Source organism: Cibotium barometz, chromosome 24 (assembly GCF_041138505.1).
Source record: "Cibotium barometz isolate CiBa-2024 chromosome 24, ASM4113850v1, whole genome shotgun sequence".
Lineage (NCBI taxonomy): Eukaryota > Viridiplantae > Streptophyta > Polypodiopsida > Cyatheales > Cibotiaceae > Cibotium > Cibotium barometz.
In genome coordinates, this window is record NC_141069.1 from 42277429 (window position 1) to 42299479 (window position 22051).

A 22051-nucleotide genomic window follows, 5' to 3' on the forward strand; every position below is an offset into this window, starting at 1 on the left:
ATTCTTAGAAATCTGATTTTGACACATAATCGTCGAAAAGATCGGCATCAATGTCTTCCGTGGCTGGCAGGCCTTCACGTTCAATAAGGGGCTTCAACTCGGATTCTTGGGTCGACATCTTGAAGAGGACAAGGTGAGAGAAAAATTGATCTTGCACAATAAGAGTGCTAGGGAACTCGAGAGCTTGAGAGCTTGAAGACTTGAGAGATGTGTGGCAAGAAGCCCGCTTAAGGGGAATCTATAGGTTTCCCCAAAAGCTATGTTTAGCTTTTGCTTTTGTGTTTTATATATATATATATATATATATATATATATATTCTGTTTCCTTTTTAAAAAAACACCTATAAAGCATAAAGTGGGTTTTTAAACCCTTTACTAAGGTTTAGCCAAAAAAAACGAAAAGCAAGGTAGCGTTGCGTGGATCCTTGTTTTTTTTTTTCCTTAAAAAAACGAAATCTACCTGCGCCTGCTTTTCGAGTTTTCTGCTGCGCCCGTGTGTCTGCCACCCGTGCACTGCGTGTCTGTCTGCATGTACGAGCCCGGACGCAAACGTGTACTACACGCCTGCGCACGCGATCAGGAGCGCCGCCTGAGTGCTCATAAGCGCCTGCCTGTGCACGTTGCCTGCTTTTCCTGCGTGTACCGCCTGTGCCTGGCTGCGCAAAACAGCCCGCGTGCCAAACCCTCCTGCCCACGTGCAACCGCCTGTACAGACTGCGCCTACCGCCCGTGTGCAAGATCCGCCTGCTCACGTGCGCCAAACTGTGTAACAGCCTGCCAGCGACTGCAAATGAGCACCCATCCCGGCTGCGCATACAAACGCTACACAACAAGAGCCAGCGACGACCTCTCTCTCACTCTCTCTCTTACAAAAACACAGCCGACTGGCTTTTCTTTTTTCTCTCCTGAAACGGTTTACACAGTTCAAAAACATCTTTCCTCTTCTTTGCAAAGCAAACAACCCTCTCTAGACCACAATCTCTATCATCACGGGCTCCTACGATGAAAAAGCAACATACTTAATCTGAAAAACAGCAGTATACACAGAAAAAACAGCAAGCTTCTCGAACTCATACCTTTTCTTCGACCTCTTTTTCTCTACCTACCGACTTACTCGTTCACGAGGCATGCTCTGATACCACTGTCAAAACCTCATAGGATCTCCTCGTGGAACACTCCTGGTACAAGACTCGAAACCTGCAAACAAACCAAACAAACAAGAAGGGGGTGCAGGCCTGACTCACCTCCCAACCTCGACAGCCGTGGGCAAGCCCACAAGACTCGGCTGTCCCCACCGAGCCACGAGCTGAGCTAACTAGATGGACGTACCGACCAATCTCTACCTCGTGACGTCGCATACCGCCGCGAAGCTACCCTTACGGGCCTCGAGACTGCTATTGGCCTCGGCTGCATGAAGCAGGTGCACATCTGCACTAGATCCAGGCTCCTGACCATAGAGCTCTCACAAAGTCACGCGAGACTCTATATGACTAATGACTAACCTTGGCCACCCTTTTATAGGCTCTTGGCCGGTCATCGAGCGTCCACACTTGGGCGCTTTCCCGTCCATACTTGGGTGCCTGCCCGTTAGTCTATTCCTAACTCAGCTCGTCAATGAGCCTCCCTAGCTCCAAGCTTCCCCAAACCTCGAAGCTAGTCTTGTGTGCGTGTAGCACACAGTAGATACACACTATGCACATGACAATACTCTACTCCAAGGAATGAACCAGGTGCAACTTCTAGTGAAACTATGTCGTAGGCATAAATTTATCCAAATGAAGTGTGTACTAGGATAACGCTTGAGAGGGAGTGTTGGAGAACAAGCTTTATCCAAGTACAAAAGGTGTCACCAAAGCATCACAATACAAATTGCTGACATGTAAAAACGCAACGCAATGTCCCAAAAAAAAAGAGAGATTTGGGGGTTGGGGGGGGGGAGATGTGGCATGATAGTAGCCCAAGGCCACCTTACAGGCTTCGAATGATGCGACTAGCTTTTGGAAAGTAAAAGATTAAAAGCTTTCTAAATACTAAAAAGAGAAGAGCTTTTTGGGCTATGAGTGAGTTTTAAAGTGCTTTTGGGCAAGAACTTCTCTCATTGTTGAGACATGTAAAAAGTCAAGAGAGCTCTCTAGCTCTAAAACTTGTACTCGAGACTCCTCCAAGGGGTTTTATGTAATATAACTCGAAGGGGGGGGAGAGGGGGAGAGGGGGTTCGGCCCAAGGCTATTCTGACCCCTAGTGTGGTATCTTCTCTCTCTACTCTCTCTCGTGTTTATTTTGAGATTTTCTCAAGATTTTCTTTCCCGAAAGATTTTTCTCAAGGTTTTACGTGTGAATTTGTTATTTTCTTGAAGATAAGCTAAGTACCTATGCCACAGTCCTTACAAAGGCATGTTACAGTGGTATACTATTAGTCTACCATAGTCAGACACTGACATGGATAGTGGGACTACCGTAGAAACTGGTGTCAAAACCAAGTAATTGTTTATGCATTCATTTGTTCATTTGATTTATGCTTGTGGGCACATCTGTGTATGTGTGTCAAGGGTCAAGAACGCCCGATTAAATCCAAGGACAAGCATGTGTGCACTATTGGAATTAGGGTGGATGGAGAGACACTATGATCATACTTATGTTATTTGCATAAAGCAAGCTAGATTAGTGGGAGATTAATGCTAATCACATAATTAACTAAATGGACAACATAATGACACAAGAGATGGGATAATGGAGGATGTGTACCCTTGCATTAGATGGGAGCCTCTTATATAGGCTGGACTACAAGTAATTAGGGTGTGATTAATCTCTAAGCAAAACCCTAATAATATCTTGAAGAGAGCACCCAAAATCCTAGATTGGAATGCAAGAACAGATTCTCTTCCACTTGCTCTAGGCACCTAGAATATGCTCAAAAGATTCTATTCGATACCACTAACCATAGTCTATAAAGATTAGCTAAGGCTAAAGTGACCTTTGGACCATACGCCCTTATCCCCAATGTCACATGTATATTTTGGTGTATTGTTTTCCACACCCTCCCTCAACAAAATATCCATGGCTACTAAGATCATATGCTAGCTGTTTTCCACACCCTCCCTCAACAAAATATCCATGGCTACTAAGATCATAATGCTAGCTCTAGTTACTGTTTATAACTCTGGTTATGATGACCATCCAAGTGCCCATAGGTCTTACTCATGGTGGTTTACAATGCCAAAAGTTGATGGTGACATATGCTAGGATTCTAGTTATGTTTACATTTCGCTTAGGATAGAGGAGTGACTACAAGTAGGCAAGCCCTAGATGGTCTAAAAAACCCAATCATGCTCAATGTAGTTAGCCTCTACTGAGGCTCCTTCTTCTTTGTCGTCCTTTTTGTCTTCATTTCAGCTGTCTGCAGTTCCTACAAGTAGAGCTTTTTCAGCCTTGTTTCTAAAGAAACGATCTTTTTCTTCATGCCCTGGTTTCTACAAAAATTGCATGATCTCTTAGATAAGTCTTTCTTTGAATTTGATCCTTTGAAGAACCCTTTGTTAGACTTCTTATAGCTCTCTTTGTTGAAAAAGGCACCATCTGTTATACCCTGCCTCTGCTTAACGTTTGCATCTTCTTCTAAGAGGGATGCTTCCACATCCATAAGTTTTGGTGCTGGCAAGTTAGTGAGAGTAGTAACTATGTTACCATAATCCTCTTGAGGTAAACTTTTTAAAAGGATGGCTATGATTACATCTTGTTTCAATATTCTTCTTGATCCTAGCCAGTTGAGTAAGAATACTTTTTATGTAATTCAGATAAGTCAGGAGTGACTCTCTTGAATTCAATTTTAGCTCCAAGAATTTAATTAGGAGGCTGATTTTAGAGTTCTTTGATTGAGCTCCAAAGAGAGTGTCTAAGGTGTTCCAAACCTCATTGCATGAGTCCTTTCCATCTATATGATGGATATAAGTATCACTTAGTCCCAAGGCTATGATGGCCAAAGCCTTCTCATCCTTGCCAATCCATAAAGTTTTCTCGTCCCTCGTGTTGGTATTTTTTCTTTCCCATTTGCTACACCCCATAGCCCTTTTCTCACGAGCGTAAACTTAATCTTCATCTGCCATGTATGAAAGTTGCACCCTTCAAACTTATCGACTTTAGTTGTCCTAGCCATCATGTTGGGTAGGTCTTACCTCTTGGCTCTAGAAGCCAAAGGGCAGTGTCTAAACCCTTACACTGATTTGAGATGCAAAACTAGAAACTAAAAGCCCCCATCACCGTAGAGAAGCATGTTAGAAGACAAAACCTCTGAAAAACCCTCACTTTTTGCAAGATGATAGTACCATGACTTTTTATCTATTGGGTTTGTTGTTTTTGACTTCTTACCTTTCTTCTTTGGCTTCAAATGTTTTACACTGGAGGATTCATATGATGAGGGCATGATTAACAAAGTTAATCAAACATTAATCCTTCAATGATAGAGGTTTAGTGAGAAAACTCACTGTTTTGGGACAGCCAAAATGCAAAGTATTGGAGGATAAAATTGATGAGCTTCCACAAACCATGAGGCAAAGGGATTAAACCACAATCATTAGCAATGTAGTAAGAAGAGGATTAGGCTTTAAAACTTTGGATTAGCCATAAAAACCAGAGAGTACTCTCTACTTAGGTGAAGTGGCTCTTTGGGAGGTGCACAGAGCCAGCCCGCCATCTACAGTGGATCATTCAAAAATCTGAGACCACGCGATTCGCAGCAGCCAAAAACCCCCAGGGGTATGAGGATTTAGACAATGGCGGCTTGATGATGACGAATTTCTTCTTTCCCCCAAAATTTAGGGCGACGGTTTTGCAGCAGATTTCCGGCGGTTGTGTGCTTCAATGAAGGCATTGGAGCTGGCCGCCTCTTCGCCTCTGAGCTGGGAAGAAGCTAGAAGAAGCATTGTGAGCAATGGTTGAGTGTGTAGAGTGGAATCTACACTCCACTCGCAAGTGGCTGTGGAGGAGATGTCCACCACAAGGTTACCATGGCTAGATTAGTGATGACTAATCCTAATTTGAAAGAAGGTGATTAAGAGTAGCTAATGCAAGATTAGGATGATAACCTAGCTCTTATACCATGTTGGAATAAGGGTGTATGGAGAGACACTATGATCATACTTATGTTATTTGCATAAAACAAGCTATATTAGAGGGAGATTAATGCTAATCACATCATTAACTAAATGGACAACATAGTGACACAAGAGATGGGATAATGGAGGTTGTGTTGAGAGCCTCTTGTATAGATTGGAGTACAAGTGATTAGGGTGTGATTAACTCCTAAGCAAAACCCTAATAATATCTTGAAGAGAGCACCCAAAATCCTAGATTGGAGTGCAAGAAGAGATCCTCTCCCACTTGCTCTAGGCGACTAGAATATGCTCAAAAGATTCTACTGGATACCACTAACCATAGTCTATAAAGATTAGCTAAGGCTAAAGTGACCTTTGGACCATATGCCCTTATCCCCATAGTCACACGTATATTTTGGTGTATTGTTTTCAACAGCACGTGTTTGTGTCTTTTGACATATAACGCGTGCGTGTTGATCTTGACAGGAAGAGAATCATGCTGGGAAACCCAACCTGAGGGCGACTCTAGAGGTGCAAGGGGTGGAAGTATCTGCCAAAGAGCCAGAGAGAGGAGCTAGGCCCACAGCAAGAACAAGAAAAAGCTAAGACAAAGCAACTGGTTAATAAGTTGGGGGAGTGTCACCAAAGCATCAAAATACAGGTTCCTAACAATGCTCTCCGGAAACATGGTATCACCCACTATCTTGATGACTTGTGGATCACTGATGCCATCAGTCAGACTTGGCCACCAACAGCATGGATGGAGTTGGCGCCCTTTGATGAGGCAGTGAGGGGCGTTCACCTCTTCATCTCCTTCCACGTTATCGTTGCAGGCAAGAGAGGCATCTACAGATATGCTCACACCGAGGATCGCCGTGGTGATGCCACGGAACACGCCAGCACAGTGGTCCCACTTGGCAGTTCACATTCACCCTCATTTGGTACTAATCTCTAATAAGAGCCAAGTACCTGCTGAAATAGCTGCACGAGCATTGATGACACACATCTTAGACTCCATTGCACCATTCATGCGGGCTGCACAAACCATGTGACTAGGAACTTCCATTCCTAGCCCATGACAATAAATGCCTCCACACCTTCACCTTTTACCTTTTATAATTGAATCAAATACAAATAACTTTTGTGCCAATCAACCATACAATTACACAAAATCAAACCAAGAGTAAGGCTCCCCATTCATCTATGCAGGATTATTATTTCAATTCCAAAAAAATATAGGGCAGTACAAAAAAGAGAAAGCAATTAGTTCAGGTAGGCAGAAAGCATGCCCAGTTTGATAAGAACAATAGCGCTGTTAGAACTTGGTGAGGTTGCATTTTTCTAATTCAATCAATGATTTGAAATAATTTTCAACGAGGCTTCCCACATATGGCCGTGCATCTGAAGAACACCACACGTGATTGGTTAACAGTGTGAGCTGCTAAGACCAAAAAATCAGATATTTACTGAATTTTATGGGGCAGCAGAGAAACAACAACTGAAATGCTAGGCTAAGGGAAAGGAATCAGAGACATGGCCCACATTAGGTAGAATGTGCATCCCGTTCCTTTGTCAAGTTTCTTGGCTAACAAAGTTACGACCTCATTTGTACTACTGAGGATGGGACCTTTTTAGATACGCACACAAGAGGTCCTAGTTCAAACTTTAAAAAGACGTACTCCACTCAATTGATATGCCAATTTGTAATTGTAATGCCACACCTTGGGAGCAAACAGCCAGCTTCACGGCCTTGGGGTAAACAAGGGCTAACTGTACATTGATATTGAGAAGAAAATGGCATAATGAACACATCAAGTATGAATCACAAGGAAAAGCATCATGTGCAACAACCTGTTAGGCATATTCACAGCACTTATAGGGCTGCATAGAGATAGATAGCTGCTAAGAAAAAGACAATAATGCGCAGTCAGTGTCAGGTCCATGAGCAGGGAGTGCCAAAACTTGAACTTATGCCTTTGGTCCACACTAGTGCTGCGCATTAAACATTCAACCTCTCAAGGGTACTTGAATGCACCTTCTTTGCATTTCTAGAAAGTTTCAATAATGGTCCGCTTTGTAATTTCGGTACCATCGCCTTTGATATAGATGTATGACTACAAATGCACACAAAATATGTATCCTTGAAAGTGTGTGTCTAGAAGTACCCATATATTCTTATGGTTCACTTGCACCATATCTAAGCATGTGTTCGTGGGTTAATCTGCTGTACATTTAGCCAAGCCCTTGGGATGCATGCCAACAGACTAACAAAAATGGAATTGTAAAACTCAAGAGGACACTGATGCAGCCTTGCACATAAACACAAATGCAGTTAAGCACAGGCAAATCCCAATCAATCTCCAGATCTGGTTTTCTAAAATGAATGACCATTCCTGAAGCATCAGACAAGGGCACAAACAATTATTGTGGTTGAAGCAAACCTTTGAAACGTTTAGTAGAGCCAAGCAAATACTGCTCAAACCAGCACCTGCACCAATCTGCAACAGTTTTACGTTGAGTCTTACCATTTGTACAGCATGAAAAGGTTTTGCAAACAAAAAAAAAAACATTTGGAGACTATTGGGTACCTCTAAGCAGCACCGTCCTGAAAAAATGGCAGGATAGGTCAACAAAAACTCTGAGAGAAAAAGACCAGCTGGCCAAGCATAGCATCTAGTTGCAAAACCACAAGCATCAAACCATTTCAAATGTCTACCCTTGTAAAAGACTCTTTTAAGACAGAATTTACTAGGTCGCAAGAATTCAAAGCATGCGTTCTACATCGTGTAGTTAGAAACAACATGTAAGGGTTCTCTCACTTGTTAATTGGTGTGACTACTAGGATACTTGTTTGTGCATATATTGGTGTTAATGACACACACCACAAGGTTGAGAAAGTGTGTACCCAGTGCTTCCCTCGAGCATGTTTGATGAAACTCTGATGGTCAGAATCATGTCCCTTAACTTGGACGCATGAACCTTCCCTAAACAATCAGCCATGTTGGCGATTGCATCATCAGAGATTGAGTAGAGGTAAGACTTGTAGCATCTTTTTGCATCCTCCTCAAAGCTTCCCATTTCATGAAGCAAAGATTTCTGTCAAACAAAACTACTATGGTTTGAGAAACAAGCTATTTGCATAAATTAATCGATGACTCTAATTTTGAAGCAATCACAAAGACAAAACAAAAGCATGTCAAATGTGGTGTTTATTATTTTTCATGACATTTAGTAAGAGGGTTTTATTTTAATTGAAGTGAAGCATTGTGAAGAAAGAGGGTACATATGTAAACAGTTGTTTTAAGACTGCTTTTGACTAATAATTTTTACATGAAGTCTCACTGTGAAGCTTTTATTTGCTTGTGACGATAATAAGAGCATCAGGCCACAGATCCACATCTTGCAATCTCTTGTAAGAAATAAAAAAAAAAGTAAATACTATCATGACTAAAGACCCATTACTGAACATCGTTTAGCCATTGTCTCCTCTTAAAAAACTTAATAGATGTTGATATATTAGGCATCTATATCTGATACCAAATTCTACTCTTTAATACTAAGTAAAACTTAAAAACCTTAAAAAGCAATCAAGATGATCATTGTACACTGGAAGAAATTCATGTTTGACCTTAGAGGTGTGTGCACAAAATTCATGAATAAGGTGTCTTTATGGAAAAGTATATCAACTGCAACACTTCACAGAAGACATGTCCTGTTGGTTGCAATACCATAACCAAATGCAGTGCCACATATACTTTCTAGGAGAACCATATTTAGGGCCACCTTGCAAAAGCTCTCCCACTGATGAACTGGCAATACACTGAACTATCAACCACAAAAAAAATGTGACCTTCCAATTTTGCTAGAACTCCAAGTCTCTCCAAAGAAAAGTTTATGTAGGCCTAGATACATGATGATTCTCACAGTCTGGCTTTTGTCCCTAGCTTCCTCGATGTAGCCACCTCCGACAGGTGGACATATTATTTTCGACTCTCTTCTTGGAAAAGGAGGGCTTGTCTAGCAACTATGCCTCATGTGAGATCTCTCTCCTAATATGAGAGAGAAGCAATCCGCTGCCATAAAGCTATCAACCACAAGAAAAATGTTACCTTCCAAATTTTTCTAGAACTCCCAGTCTCTCCAAAATAAGGCTTACATATGCCTAGATACATGATGGTTCTCCCCATTGCAATCAGCAACAACCACACAACAAGAGTCTCGACTAGATACTAGTGCCCATGTCACAATCCTCCAGAGATCTCTGCAGATCTATGCCATGATTCACTCATATAAGAGTTGGTGACTTTAATGAGTGATTAGAGTTGGTGACTCTTAAGTCAGTAAGAAGAGTTGGTGACTCTGACTACTGAATTTATGCATTCATGCAAGTTGGTGACCCCAGTGAGTGTGTAAATTCATGAAAGAGTTGGTGACTCTATTCAGTGAGTATGTGAACTCATGGAAGGGTTGGTGATCCTGGTGAGTTAGCTGGGCTCATGCAAGGGCAATTGCTCTAGTTAGTACAGTATTTGGATCCAGCATGGGTGGTGCCCATAGTCGTGACAGTTTTGGTGTACAAGATGGCAAGTTGGAAGATTTAATCCAAATCATCGTGCACAAGCACTTGCACGTGTGACTTGTTTTGTTTGCTTGGACATTGCTTGGTATTTTGCTTGTAAATGTCCACGGGTATCGAGGACACCTCAACACCCCATGGACGCGTGTGTGCACAACTATTTGGGACTAAGGCGGTGAATTTTGTGTTTTGCAAGTGGTAAGTGTGCACACTCAACCCTATTTAATTGTTATTTCCTTTGTCTACTAAAGTTTATGGTTGCAAGTTCATATTCATTAAAGTTTGGGCGAACAAACTTATAATTTATAAGAGAGTTCACATCGGGCTGGACTTTATTAATGAACCGGGACCAATTATGAGGCTGGGTACCCGAGTACTGGACCAAAAGCCCACAAGTTGCTAAAAGTGATTGTGGAGTTATTTTTATCACACACGAGTTGCTTTTCTGGGAGTTTGGTGTGTTGAACAGGTCAAGGCAGCCAAAAGGAGCTGGTCGACTTCTTCTGTAGAGGGCATAGGGCTGTTGGACAGCAGAGAGGAGAGCTTTGTGTCTGGCCGAGTATTTCTACTGCTGCCAGATAACTGGCTGACTCCATGTGTATGTGCAATAGGGCTGGTCGACCATCAATACTAGTGTTGCAGAGCTGGCCATCTTTCCACACCTCGCACTAAGCCTAAAGTTTAGTCTAATGAGAGAAGGCTTCTGGCCTCTCATTAAAGGGAAAGAGAAGATTCCTGAGAAAGATGCAGCACAAAAATCTTAGAAGCTCAGAGATCAAAGAGCCTTTGGCCTCATAGCCCTTGGCCTCTCTCATAACTTCATACACCATGTTGTAGATCTCCCTAATCATGACCTCTGCTACAAGAAGGTACAGAAATGGAGCAACTTGACAATTGTACTAACCTGCACATACAACTGCTCTCCTCTTGTTCCCTAGATGAGAACTCTACTCTGAACCCTCTGATTTAATGAAGACACCCCAAATCCAAAGTCCTAGAATTCTCTCCAAGAAATCCCAGTCAACCCCATCAAGCCTTCTCACAAGTAAGCAGTAGAATGGCAAGGGTTTCTTCTTTGCTCTCCATTGTGCTCACTCTTCCAAAAAGAAGAAGATAATATTAAAATTCTTCTACCCTGGATGAGATCAATCCTGAATAACAAGGCTGCCTCTTTCATTTGCAATTAAATGCACCAAACTGCATCAATTCTCCAACAAAGAAAACAGTTCACCAAAATGGCTCGTGCAATAAAGATTGCACAATTTTTTGCAAATATAAAGATCATGGGGCTACATGAAAACAACACCCATTTCTTCACAATCTCGTTTCTTCTCTGTACACTATCTCATAAACTTCACGTGCAATTTTCTTGTATCACATGCGATTTTCTTGTAGTCATTTTCCCAAGATAGTCACTTTGCAAAGCATCGCCCTTCACCTTCACCCACCCTAGACTGTGTGCACGCACGTACACACATACACAAACATAAGTATATACATATTAATATGTATATCTATACTTATTAGCAAGTACATGTGAGAAAGGAAGTAGCATGATTTATCATTTAAAACAAATTTCCACTATTGCAAAATCTTTTTTACAATAAGCTAGTACAACAATTAAAGTCAAAAGTGAGTATAACTGTATCACAAATCACCTTGGAAGAGTTTAAGAGGGTAATTTGTTGCTCATACAGATCATCCAAGACCTCTTGTCCTTCAGACTCTGCAGCTAGAATGATTTGTTTCAATACACTGCTCAGGTACCGTTTCCCTGGAGAGAATTTCCTTGCAACCTGCATGGCCACATTAAAAAGTTGTCATCAAATAAGATGTTAGTGAAAAGAATCCCTATTTTTTAACTAAAAGCCTTGAAAACTGAGCAATAGAAGGTACACCACTGTTTATCCAAACGTGGGATCCTTTACTAGGAATCATTGATTCACAATTTTTAGCTGAATGCAGGTTCACCTACAGAATTGTTGAGGCAGGAGTTGTAGAAAAATGCTTGTACCCCATCTGAAATGGACCCATTTCCAACATCTCTGCAAATCACATTTAAAAAAAACCATGTGCATCTAAAAATATAAAAAATCACAGCCAAAATGTTTCTTAATTGTCATCCCACAAGGCCCATGATAGCAGACATTAATAGAATACCATCCTGAAATGTCATGAAAGGTGGTATCTTGATGTTGATTGAGGATCATACCTAAACAACTCTCATGCCAATCCCCAATCTTACTTGACTTCAGCTTCTACCTACATGCAAGCATGTGAAGAAGAAGAGCTTCTTGCAGAGCATGCATCTATCTGTCTTGAGAGAAAGAAAGAAAGAAAGAAAGAAAGTTATATTAAACGTCTTCAAAAGACCATAAGGTCTATGAGACATAAGGGATTACAAAGGTTATGTGTTTCAAAAAAAGAAGGAAAGATATATTAAACGTCTACTAAAGACCCAATGGGCCTATGAGACCAAAGTGATACAATAATGTCCATAGCATATCTCATCGTGGAACGGAAAATAAAATAGAAACAAAACAAGCTATCTCACTGAGTGATACAAAATTGTCCATGGAAATCTCATCATGGAATACCAAGAACATGAAACATGAGAGGAACATCAGCCCCCAATATATGGTGTACCACTCTCCAAAATATGAAACATGGGGCTAATGAGTATGGCCGAGAGGTCTCCCTCAGCCACATCACGTAGAAAGGTGGCACGATGGTGATGGAGCATGTCCTAGATTGGGAGCTAATGAGCCGATCGTGGGGACCGGGGCATCGGGCACACTGGAATGCCGAGGCCTAGACCAAGGTAACTCCTCCTAAGCGAAAAAAAGAAAGTTATATTAAATGTCTTCAAAAGACATAGTGGGTCTATGAGACCAAAAGTGATACAATAGTGTCCATGTAATCTCATCATGGTACAAAAGAAAACAAAGACTAGAGCTATGAGCTAAGAATGTTGAGAATGTCAAATTCGAGCCATATGATACAAAGTGGGACCAACATCATACAACCTATGGAGCTAACCCCTCGGTAGGGGAAGGGGGGTGTCAAGGATATCGAGCATGGGGTTAGCCTGTAGAAGGCTTTGCAAACCTGTCGGGCCTGGGAAGCTGGCTCTGTGCCTCTCCAAGATCTCCTCAAGGTGGGGCTGATGTCTGTGTTGCTAGCAACGTCCAAGGAATCTAGGGCGTCGGGCTCGTTGTAGTGTCGTGGCCCGGTCTAGAGTCATGCCAGAGTGGGGTCTGGCGGGGGCTCGGGCACTCAAGAATGTGTGGCTCGATGAAGCTGTGGGTATGTCATCCATAGCTGGTGGGGCATCCTCTCGTGGTCGGAAGAACTAAGTGACACCCTCAATCTGAGAGTACCCCTTCGCAACCAATCTGGCTTTGTGTTTGTCCAAAGATTCATCAGCATGAAACTTGATCTTAAAGACCCACTTGACCCCAATGACCTGTCGATGCAGAGGCCGGTCCACACAAGCTCCCATGTACGATTCATGTCAATGGTGTCAACCTCAGCCTCCATGGCTACCCGCCACTCAGGAAGAGCAAGAGCCTCTTTAGCTATAGCAGGCTCATATAACGATATCACTGTACTCATCAGGGCGAGGTTACATGAATGACGAAGTTGTTGTAATCTCCATGCCCATGTCAAAGATTGTGTTAAAGAATCAGCAAGCTGATGAAGTTCCATATCAGAGAGATGAGAACCATGAACAGTGGTTTCCAACCATCATGGAATCTTGGGGCAATCCTATGTTGCACAAGAGCAGGAGGAGGAGGAGAAGCTAGGGTAGGAGGAAGTGGGGGTGGAGAGGCAAGGGGTAAAGAAGTTGATGGTGAAGAAGCTAGTGGTGGAGTTGGGGTGGCCAAGGAAGGAGGAGGGACCTCGATCGTAAGCTTGGGATAAGAGCAAGAATCATCTAAGGGTTCAGCAAAGTGAACATTGCGAGAAATCACCAAGGATCATGACTCCGGATCCCATAATATGTAAGCTTTGGAATAAGAGCTATATCCAAGAAATTTGCAGTTCCTGGACTTGGGATCAAAATTGGATCTATCAGCAGGGATATGCACATAGGCATCACAACCAAAAACCCTGAAATAAGGTTTCTATCCAGTAAAAGCCTCTTCTGGAGTCATATGAGAAACCACCTTTGTAGCAGAATGGTTGATGATGTAAACAGCAGTGCTCACAACTTCTCCCCAGAAAGAGGGAGGAAGATCAGAAGAAGAAAGCATGGTATGGGCCATCTCCTGAACAGTCTTGTTCTTGCGTTCAACCACACCGTTCTGCTGAGGAGCGTGAGGTGTGGAAAATTGACAGTTTAGACCTTTCTGTGAACAAAAATTATGGAAGGCTTTGGAGGTGAATTCTCCTCCATTGTCGGAGCAGACTTATCGAACCTTTTGTGTGGTCGTAGTCTCGACCAAAGTCACCTACTCTTGGAAGCGGGAGAAAGCTTGAGATTTTTTTGCCAAGAGATAAACCCAAACTTTGCATAAGTAATCATCAATAATAAGCATAAAGTACATGGCTCTTCCTTGTGTAGTAGTCCGCATGGAGGCCGCACAAGTCCATATGAATGAGCTCCAGAATATGAGAAGCCCGATGAGTAGCCTCGTGAGGAAAGGCATCTCGGTGTTGCTTGCCATTTTGACAAGCCACACAAGTGGAGTGGAAGGGTTTCAGTGGTGGAAGACCCTCAACCATCTGCTGAGAAGACAACAATTGCACAAAAGTATAATTCAGATTCCCGAAGCGAGCATGCCACAAATCCGTATCCACATGCGCTAGCTGTGAAGAAGTTGCAACAGATGAGATTGGGACTCAGTCAAAGAGCCACCAAAGTCCTTCAACCAATAAAGACCACCTTCCTGGATACCTCTGGCAACAATATGCAAGGTGCTGGTGATGATCTCAAGGACGGAACTGTCAAAGTAGACACCGTGTCCTTTCTCCGCAATCCGAAAAACTAAGGGGAGATTGTTGAAGAGCTTGGAAACATGAAGCACATCCCGAATGGTCAAAGGCTAGCTTGGGGAAGAGTTAAGTCGCACATTACCAACCGAAGAGGCCTCCAAGTTGGAAGCATCACCAATGGACACCATCCAAGTGCTAGGACAAATGTCATGAAGAATGGTCCTATTAGGAATCATGTGAGTAGTACACCCACTATTAACCACCCAATCCATAAGACGTGAGGTGGAAGGAACAACAGAGTGTCAAATCTCCACGGATCTCCTCGTAGAGCGCTCCTGAAACATGACTCAAAACCTGCAAAACAAAGCCAACAACATGAAGGGGGTGCAGACCTGACTCACCACCCAACCATGACAGCCGTGGGCAAAACCCACAAGTCTTGGTTGTCCCCACCGAGCCACGAGCTGAGCTAACTAGCAAGACACACCAACCAATCTCTACCCCGTGACGTCCTATACTGCCACGGAGCTACCCTCGTAGGCCTCGAGACTACTGCCGGCCTCAGCTCCATGAAGCAAGTGCACGTCTACACTAGATCCAGGCTCCTAACCGTAGAGCCCTCGCAAAGACTCGTAAGACTCTATGAACAACTAACTAACCTTGGCCACCCTTTTATAGGCTCTTGGCCGATCACCGGGCGTCCACACTTGGACGCCTGTCCGCCACACTTGGGTGCCCGCCCGTCAGTCCATCCCTAGCCCAGCTCGCCAATCAGCCTACCTAGCTCCAAGCTTTCCCAAGCCTCGAAGCTAGTCTTGTGTGCATGTTGCACACAGTAGATACACTCTGTGCACATGACAAAAAGTCTTGGCTGTCCCCACCGAGCCACGAGCTGAGCTAACTAGCAAGACGCACCAACCAATCTCTACCCCGTGACGTCCTATACTGCCACGGAGCTACCCTCGCAGGCCTCGTGACTGCTGCCGGCCTCAGCTGCATGAAGCAAGTGCACGTTTGCACTAGATCCAAGCTCCTGACCGTAGAGCTCTCGCAAAGACTCGCAAGGCTCTATGAACAACTAACTAACCTTGGCCACCCTTTTATAGGCTCTTGGCCGGTCACCGGCCGTCCACACTTGGGCGCCCGCCTGTCCACACTTGGGTGCCCGCCCGTCAATCCATCCCTAGACCAGCTCGCCAATCAGCCTGCCTAGCTCCAAGCTTCCCCAAGCCTCAAAGCTAGTCTTGTGTGCGTGTTACACACGGTAGATACACTCTGTGCACATGACAGAGAGTCAAAGGGAAGCTCCTCAATACTGATGAAGACAATTTCCTTGGTGAAAGAGAATTTTGAGTTTGATTAGTGGATAAAGAGGTTTGATTAGGAGGTTTCATAGTAGAACCACCTTCTCTCTTCTTGTGACAATCGGGCTGAATGTGACCATTGAGACCACAATAATGACAAGTAAGCTCCGTATGAGCAAGATTGTTAGCAAGTTTGTGGTCACCTTTGTTGCTCGTGGAAACCTTGGACTACCATTTGCTTTTGCCCTTAGCCTGAAGAAGGGTCTCAGAAGTACCTTGGCTGGTCTTCTTTCTCATGGCCCTATCCAGACGCATGCCAACAATGGTATGTAGATCATGAGTAGAAGGAAGAAGTGATATAGTATCACAATAAGTAGAGAAAGTCTCAGGCAATTTGGCAAGGAGCCAATTGACAACGTCCTCGTCGATAGCTTTGCTCCCCAAAGAGACCAATTGCTTCTTGAATGGTTATGAACTTCGTAACAGAATCCATGATGTTAGCAATATTGGCAATCTTCACGTTGGAGAGCTAATTCTCCAAGGCTACATTCTGAGCAGAGTTCTCATGGTGAATCGTTATACCTCCTCTCGATGGTACCCCACAATTGAGCAATAGAGGGTTTTATGTTGAAGAAGATAAAGGCATGAGCCCTTGCATCTTTGTCAGCCCAGGCATCAATCTCAACCTGAGGAGTAGCATCGGGAGAGGCATCAATACCAAAAACAATACCCCATAGCCAATGATACCGAAGGAGAGTCTTCATTTGTAATGCCCAATCAAGATAATTGGTTCCATCTAAGATGGATTCCTTCGGAAGTTGAGATAACAGTTGGTGTAGAAGCCATGGAACTCTCCTCTTCAACCGGTAGCAAGAAAAATCTGCAAATAGGAACCCAAGGGCTGCCTACTCTCCCTAGAAGCTAGGTGAGGGGTTGGAAAGAGGTAGAAGGGTGTAGAAGCTAAGAAAGCTTGGCTAGAAGGGCCTCCTTTGAAGGGGGGGAGGGGGGGGAATGAAAAATGCAGAAAAGGAGGTTGCATTTAAAAAAAAGCAAGTTTTAGGGTTAGCCAAGATGAAGGAAAGAGACTGAAAATAGCCTAGAATCAGTGCCAAGAGAAGCACTGATGTGTGCTTGAAGGAGATCTCCAAAACGCAACCACCAAAGGAGCAAAGGAGAAAAAAAGCAAGCTGAAAACTCTTCTTGCTGATCTGTGGAAGCACAAGATTTCTATGTTACATGCCGAAGCTTTGGGAGTCTTCTTTCAGCCCTAAACACGATCCGGGAACATGCTGATGCAAAAACGCATGCAGAAGAGAGAGAGGAGAGAGAGAGATAGCTGAGTATTCAGTATATTCATAATGTACAAAAAGGTACGAGTCATCACAGCCTAGGCATGCCTAAAAAGGTAGTAAAATACCTAATCTAACCTAAGACTAATGATCCAGCCAAACAAGGACTGAATACTCAAAACAATGAATAACCACATGGACTGGCCGACTGCTGGTCGGCCACGTCCAAGACAAGAATTCAATTCATATGCTGCAGCCGACTGGTCCTTCTACTCTCATAAATTGGCCAACAGCAAACCCAAGGTCCTCCATTAGATATCCCTCGCCAAATGCAATAAACATCAGTTTCCAGCATTTACAGGTCTTGTACTAGGCGTACATCTGTGTTTTCTATTTGCTTCACTTTCTTTCAAGCCCTCAGACAGATAGTTCCAGTTGCCTTAGGAGCAGCTCCGGTAGCCTTTGGTCTGGAACCCCTTGATCCGTCATAGCAGCCTGGCACATTTGGCGTGCTAGATGCAGCAAGGACATCGAGGGTACCCACACTCCGCTGACAAAGACCATCAAGTGCATATGGCTTGATATCATTCACACCCTCTGCGAGCGGTCAGTGGGGGAAGCTACAGGGAAGTTCTAACCGCATGCGGAAGCGGCGGGAAGCCTTCTTGAGACTTTGGAGGCCTGGCCCTTTCCTCACAAATAGAGGCGGTGACCCCATTTGGCATTACAGACCACCTATGTGGTTGTCCCCTCCCCCCCCCTCCCCCTTATGAGATAGCCTTCTCCCCATAGAGAGGCCAGCCGAAGGAGAATCATCTCTTCCCCTTATGATCACTTGTTTTCCACCCTTATGTGAGACGAGTTTGTATCTAGCCCGTCGTGGTTGTACTTAGCCCTTTGTGGCTGTTTTTTCTTTAACTAATCGAAGGATCTTTTTCCCAATAATATATATATATATATATATATATATATATATACACACACACACACACACACACACACACACAACCCAATGAACCCATGTCACGTGCACACCCTTCGGGTTTCATGGTGACAAGTTGGCATCTTCATCATCAGCATTATCAGCTTCATCATCATCATCACAAGCATTCAGGAGGAGCATAAGTGCCCAGTCGACAGCCCAACAACAATCAGCTGCCACAACAAGGGACTTAGGCAGCCAGTCGGCCAGGTATAAGGAAGGCGACAGCGGGTGTGGACTAGCCAAGGATTAATCGCAGCATTTATTAAGGCATTTAGCATGGTACCTTGTCCAAGAGCTGGCTAACGACAGTTCTGCTGGCCGACCAGAATCCTCAACCCATATAAATAGCATAAGTCATAAATAAGCAATCATATCAAGTCATTCATCAATTCAGAAGTTGATCAAGTCATAAGTTCAACAGATTCAACATGAAGTCAACATCGCATCAGCATCGTAGATCTGTTCACAGTTCTCGTCTCAGTTGTAATCATGATTACTACAATCAACCTGTGCAATGAAGAGAACCCAAATATTCACTGCCCCGAAACCCAAACTTGTGCACTCTTGAAATCTAAGTACTCTACCCTATCCAACCAGTTAACGCACACAAGTGCTAGAAAAGGGAAAAAAATTTGCAAATTCCCTAGGCTCTAATGCCAACTGTAGAACAATTGTGCCTATGTAGGGTTTTCCAGAGATAGAAAGAAGAGTGCAGCGGAATCACACATACAACGCATAGAAGAGTCCTAAACTACTACTCTGTAATATGCACAAGAAAGAAGTAATATGATCGAATTCAAGTACAAGATGTGGCTGAGAATGAAAACTGAGGAAAGCATATGAATATGACGATTTGGTTACCCACGCATATATATGCACCAATGCTCCTAGTCCGCCAATAGTATAGCTTCAGTCACATGTACCTAACTACCACATCATCACTGCCATGTGGCAATGCCACCTGTCACCTGCGTTGTTTGACTCTGCCTCTTGGTTGCTATCTAATGTGCCCTGCATACTCGTAGGTGTGTCACATAACCAGTAGATACTCATGTCTACTTTAGTTCAACCATAAAAATCCCCATCAATTTTTGCGTATGTCCCATGTCCTTGAACAACCTAAAGACAACATACGCCTTCCAACTACTTTTCACAACACCAAATTGGAATGAACTTAAGGTTACCAAAGGTCCACGCAAAATCCCATTAATAGAGATCCTAAAGGACACTCATTATATATATACCTAGATGAATCCAGGAACATACCCAAATTCACCTTTTAAGAACGTGCATGTTATATACTCATGGTAGTCAACCCACAAGACTATATAACTATCAACTCCATTATGCATAGTATGGACTAGATACTATGACATCCTACGACACTCATTATAACATATTCCACCTCTAACAAGTCCATGGGTAACACCCCATCGAATAGGTGGAAAGTCCGTGTAACTACAAAGTCCTAGAATCAAAATAACCCCATGAAACTCCGCCCACCCTAGAGAATCTCTAACCATCGTGGGATCCAACCACATAAGTCAATATATCAAATGGTCCAAGTCTAGAAATTCAATCTAAAACCTAGAAGTTCCAACCTTCTCATCTCTCTCATGTACAATTCCATGGGTGCCTCATGCATCAATATCATTTGGCCATCATGAAAGAGCGATGAATCATAAAACTTGTCAGCCTACAAGTGGCATGCCAATGCTCAAACAACCAAGAAAGTCCCTTTATCTTATTGTCACTCATAGATTAGCATTGCTCCTCACAGTTAACTACCTACCAGAGGTTAACTATACCAAAGCATAGAGTGTCCCAAACAAGAAACCCGCGAAGCCTCGGGAGATCCTACATGGAAATACACTCTCGCGTCCCATACCACCAGAGCACACTCCACATAAAACCCTCGATAAGCATGATCATAGGTGGAATGGCCAACTTTCTCCCTTACAACCTAGCCTTGAAGCAACCGAATTCCTCTCTGAACACCAAGGTCAAACCTCGACTTCAGGGTCAATCTTCTCCAAAGGTGAAGGGAAAACTCAGCTATGATGAAGGCTAGCATAACAAAGATAAAACACACACACATAGAGAGTGGTTGGTCGAGAAAATGCATTGCCTAAGATACATGCCTAAGATACAAAGGCAATGATGAAGGCTAGCATAACAAAGATAAAACACACACACATAGAGAGTGGTTGGTCGAGAAAATGCATTGCCTAAGATACAAAGAATTAGCGTAAACTAGTCGGCCACAACTCAGACAAAAACTTTAAAAGAAATATACATGTTTGCTAAAACGGTAGAGCTTCCCAAACTTAACAAAAATCAAAGTGTAATCTTAACCCCATGAGAGTCTACTCGCAAAGTCACGGTTTAGCCACAACCATCTGACATTAGCAAGCCATGCTGCCGCTAGCCAGCCCTCAAATACTCCGCCCCCACCCGCCCTCCACCCCCCACCACACACACACACACACACACCCACCACCCCAAAAAAAAAGGGAAAAACCCCCAAAAAAAAAAGGGAAAAACCCCCAAAAAAGACGACCTCATGCTGGGGGAAGCAATCCCTTCACAATCAAACCTCTTCTTTTCTCTCTTTTACCTCTTTCGTTCAAAAAAAATTGTGGCCTGGCTTTTTCCCTCTCTTACACTCCTCCTTTCATTGTTTAATGGAGGCAGGGGTTTTCAGTTACACAGCTAACTCAAGAATTAATTGTCTCCCTATTTACTTACAAACGACCAGATGACAGTGTTTTGGAAATGTGGGAACACAAAAACAAAAACACACACACACACACACACACACACACACACACACCTGGCAAGTTTAACGACAAGGCTAGGGGCCTCCATGGCCAAGAAGGATGCCAACAACTGACCCCTAGCTCCCTCCATCGCTGACGGGCAACACCACGCCTTGGGCTTCATATCATAAGTCTTAAAACGGTGTTCGGGCATTTTAACCTTCAAGGTAAGGCCGCCATGAAAAATTGGGTTTTAGGGGTGGTAAGATGAATTCAACTAGTATTGGACCCGCGCGTTGCTACGACAGGTAGAGTTCCAGAAAAAATAGGCTCAGTTTCTCCAATTTAGGTCATGTTTTAAGTAAAAATACATTATTTCAAGTGACTTCATATATACATATCTCAAAATAACATCCATGTCTCGTAGATTTATAGCGAAAACAAAAATATCATAGTAATGTAGCATACGAAGATACAAAAAAGGACCAATATTACATATTCTCAAAATGCACCACAAAATACATATTCTCAGTCAGTAATGTCAGAATCAACAAATTGCAGTGGCCAAAGCAACATACCCTTGTCCATGTACTCGCGCAAGCAAACAATTATATAAATAGGTCTTACCCGATCTCCCCGGACCCTCTAGGAAAAAAATGTCACATGCATCTGTCGCAATTGCATGCATTACAGCATCGAAAGCAACACGCTGGCTATCTGTTAATGTTGACTCCATAGCACTTGACAGATTAGATTGTTCGACAGTATCAAAAGATCTCTTTTCCAAAAGCAATCTATTTTCACCCAAGACTTCCAAATCAGTTATGTTTAGTTCAGGCATTCCTTTAAAATCTGCCAATGTTCGTCTTTGAGCACGAAGAATTTATTCTGAATGTAGTAGTGCATGAGTTTCAGCTAATTGTTCAATACCAATAAACTGATCCCTGCTTCTCGATAATTGGTATAGAAAATCTTCTATCATTTCTTCTTGAAATCTCTTCCACAATATTCCTGGACAGGAATGCATGCATTCTCTCTCTCTCTCTCTCTCTCACACACACACACACACACACACACACACACACATGTACACACTGCACATACACTAAT

The 22051-nt window shown here is 43.2% G+C and overlaps 1 protein-coding gene across 1 annotated transcript in view; it reads right to left on the minus strand.

Moving 5' to 3' along the window:
* LOC147625320 (uncharacterized) overlaps positions 1–21167 on the minus strand; it is a 37172-nt gene extending 16005 nt beyond the window's left edge. Inside the window, exons 1-6 of the mRNA XM_086818644.1 lie at positions 21016–21167; positions 11642–11711; positions 11325–11462; positions 7996–8186; positions 7679–7763; positions 7532–7588 (exon numbers count right to left, since the gene is read on the minus strand). Coding sequence (XP_086674770.1) covers positions 7532–7588; positions 7679–7763; positions 7996–8186; positions 11325–11462; positions 11642–11711; positions 21016–21155 — 681 coding nt within the window. The 5' untranslated portion in view covers positions 21156–21167. The remainder of the gene's footprint in view (positions 1–7531; positions 7589–7678; positions 7764–7995; positions 8187–11324; positions 11463–11641; positions 11712–21015) is intronic.
* Positions 21168–22051: the final 884 nt, after the last annotated feature.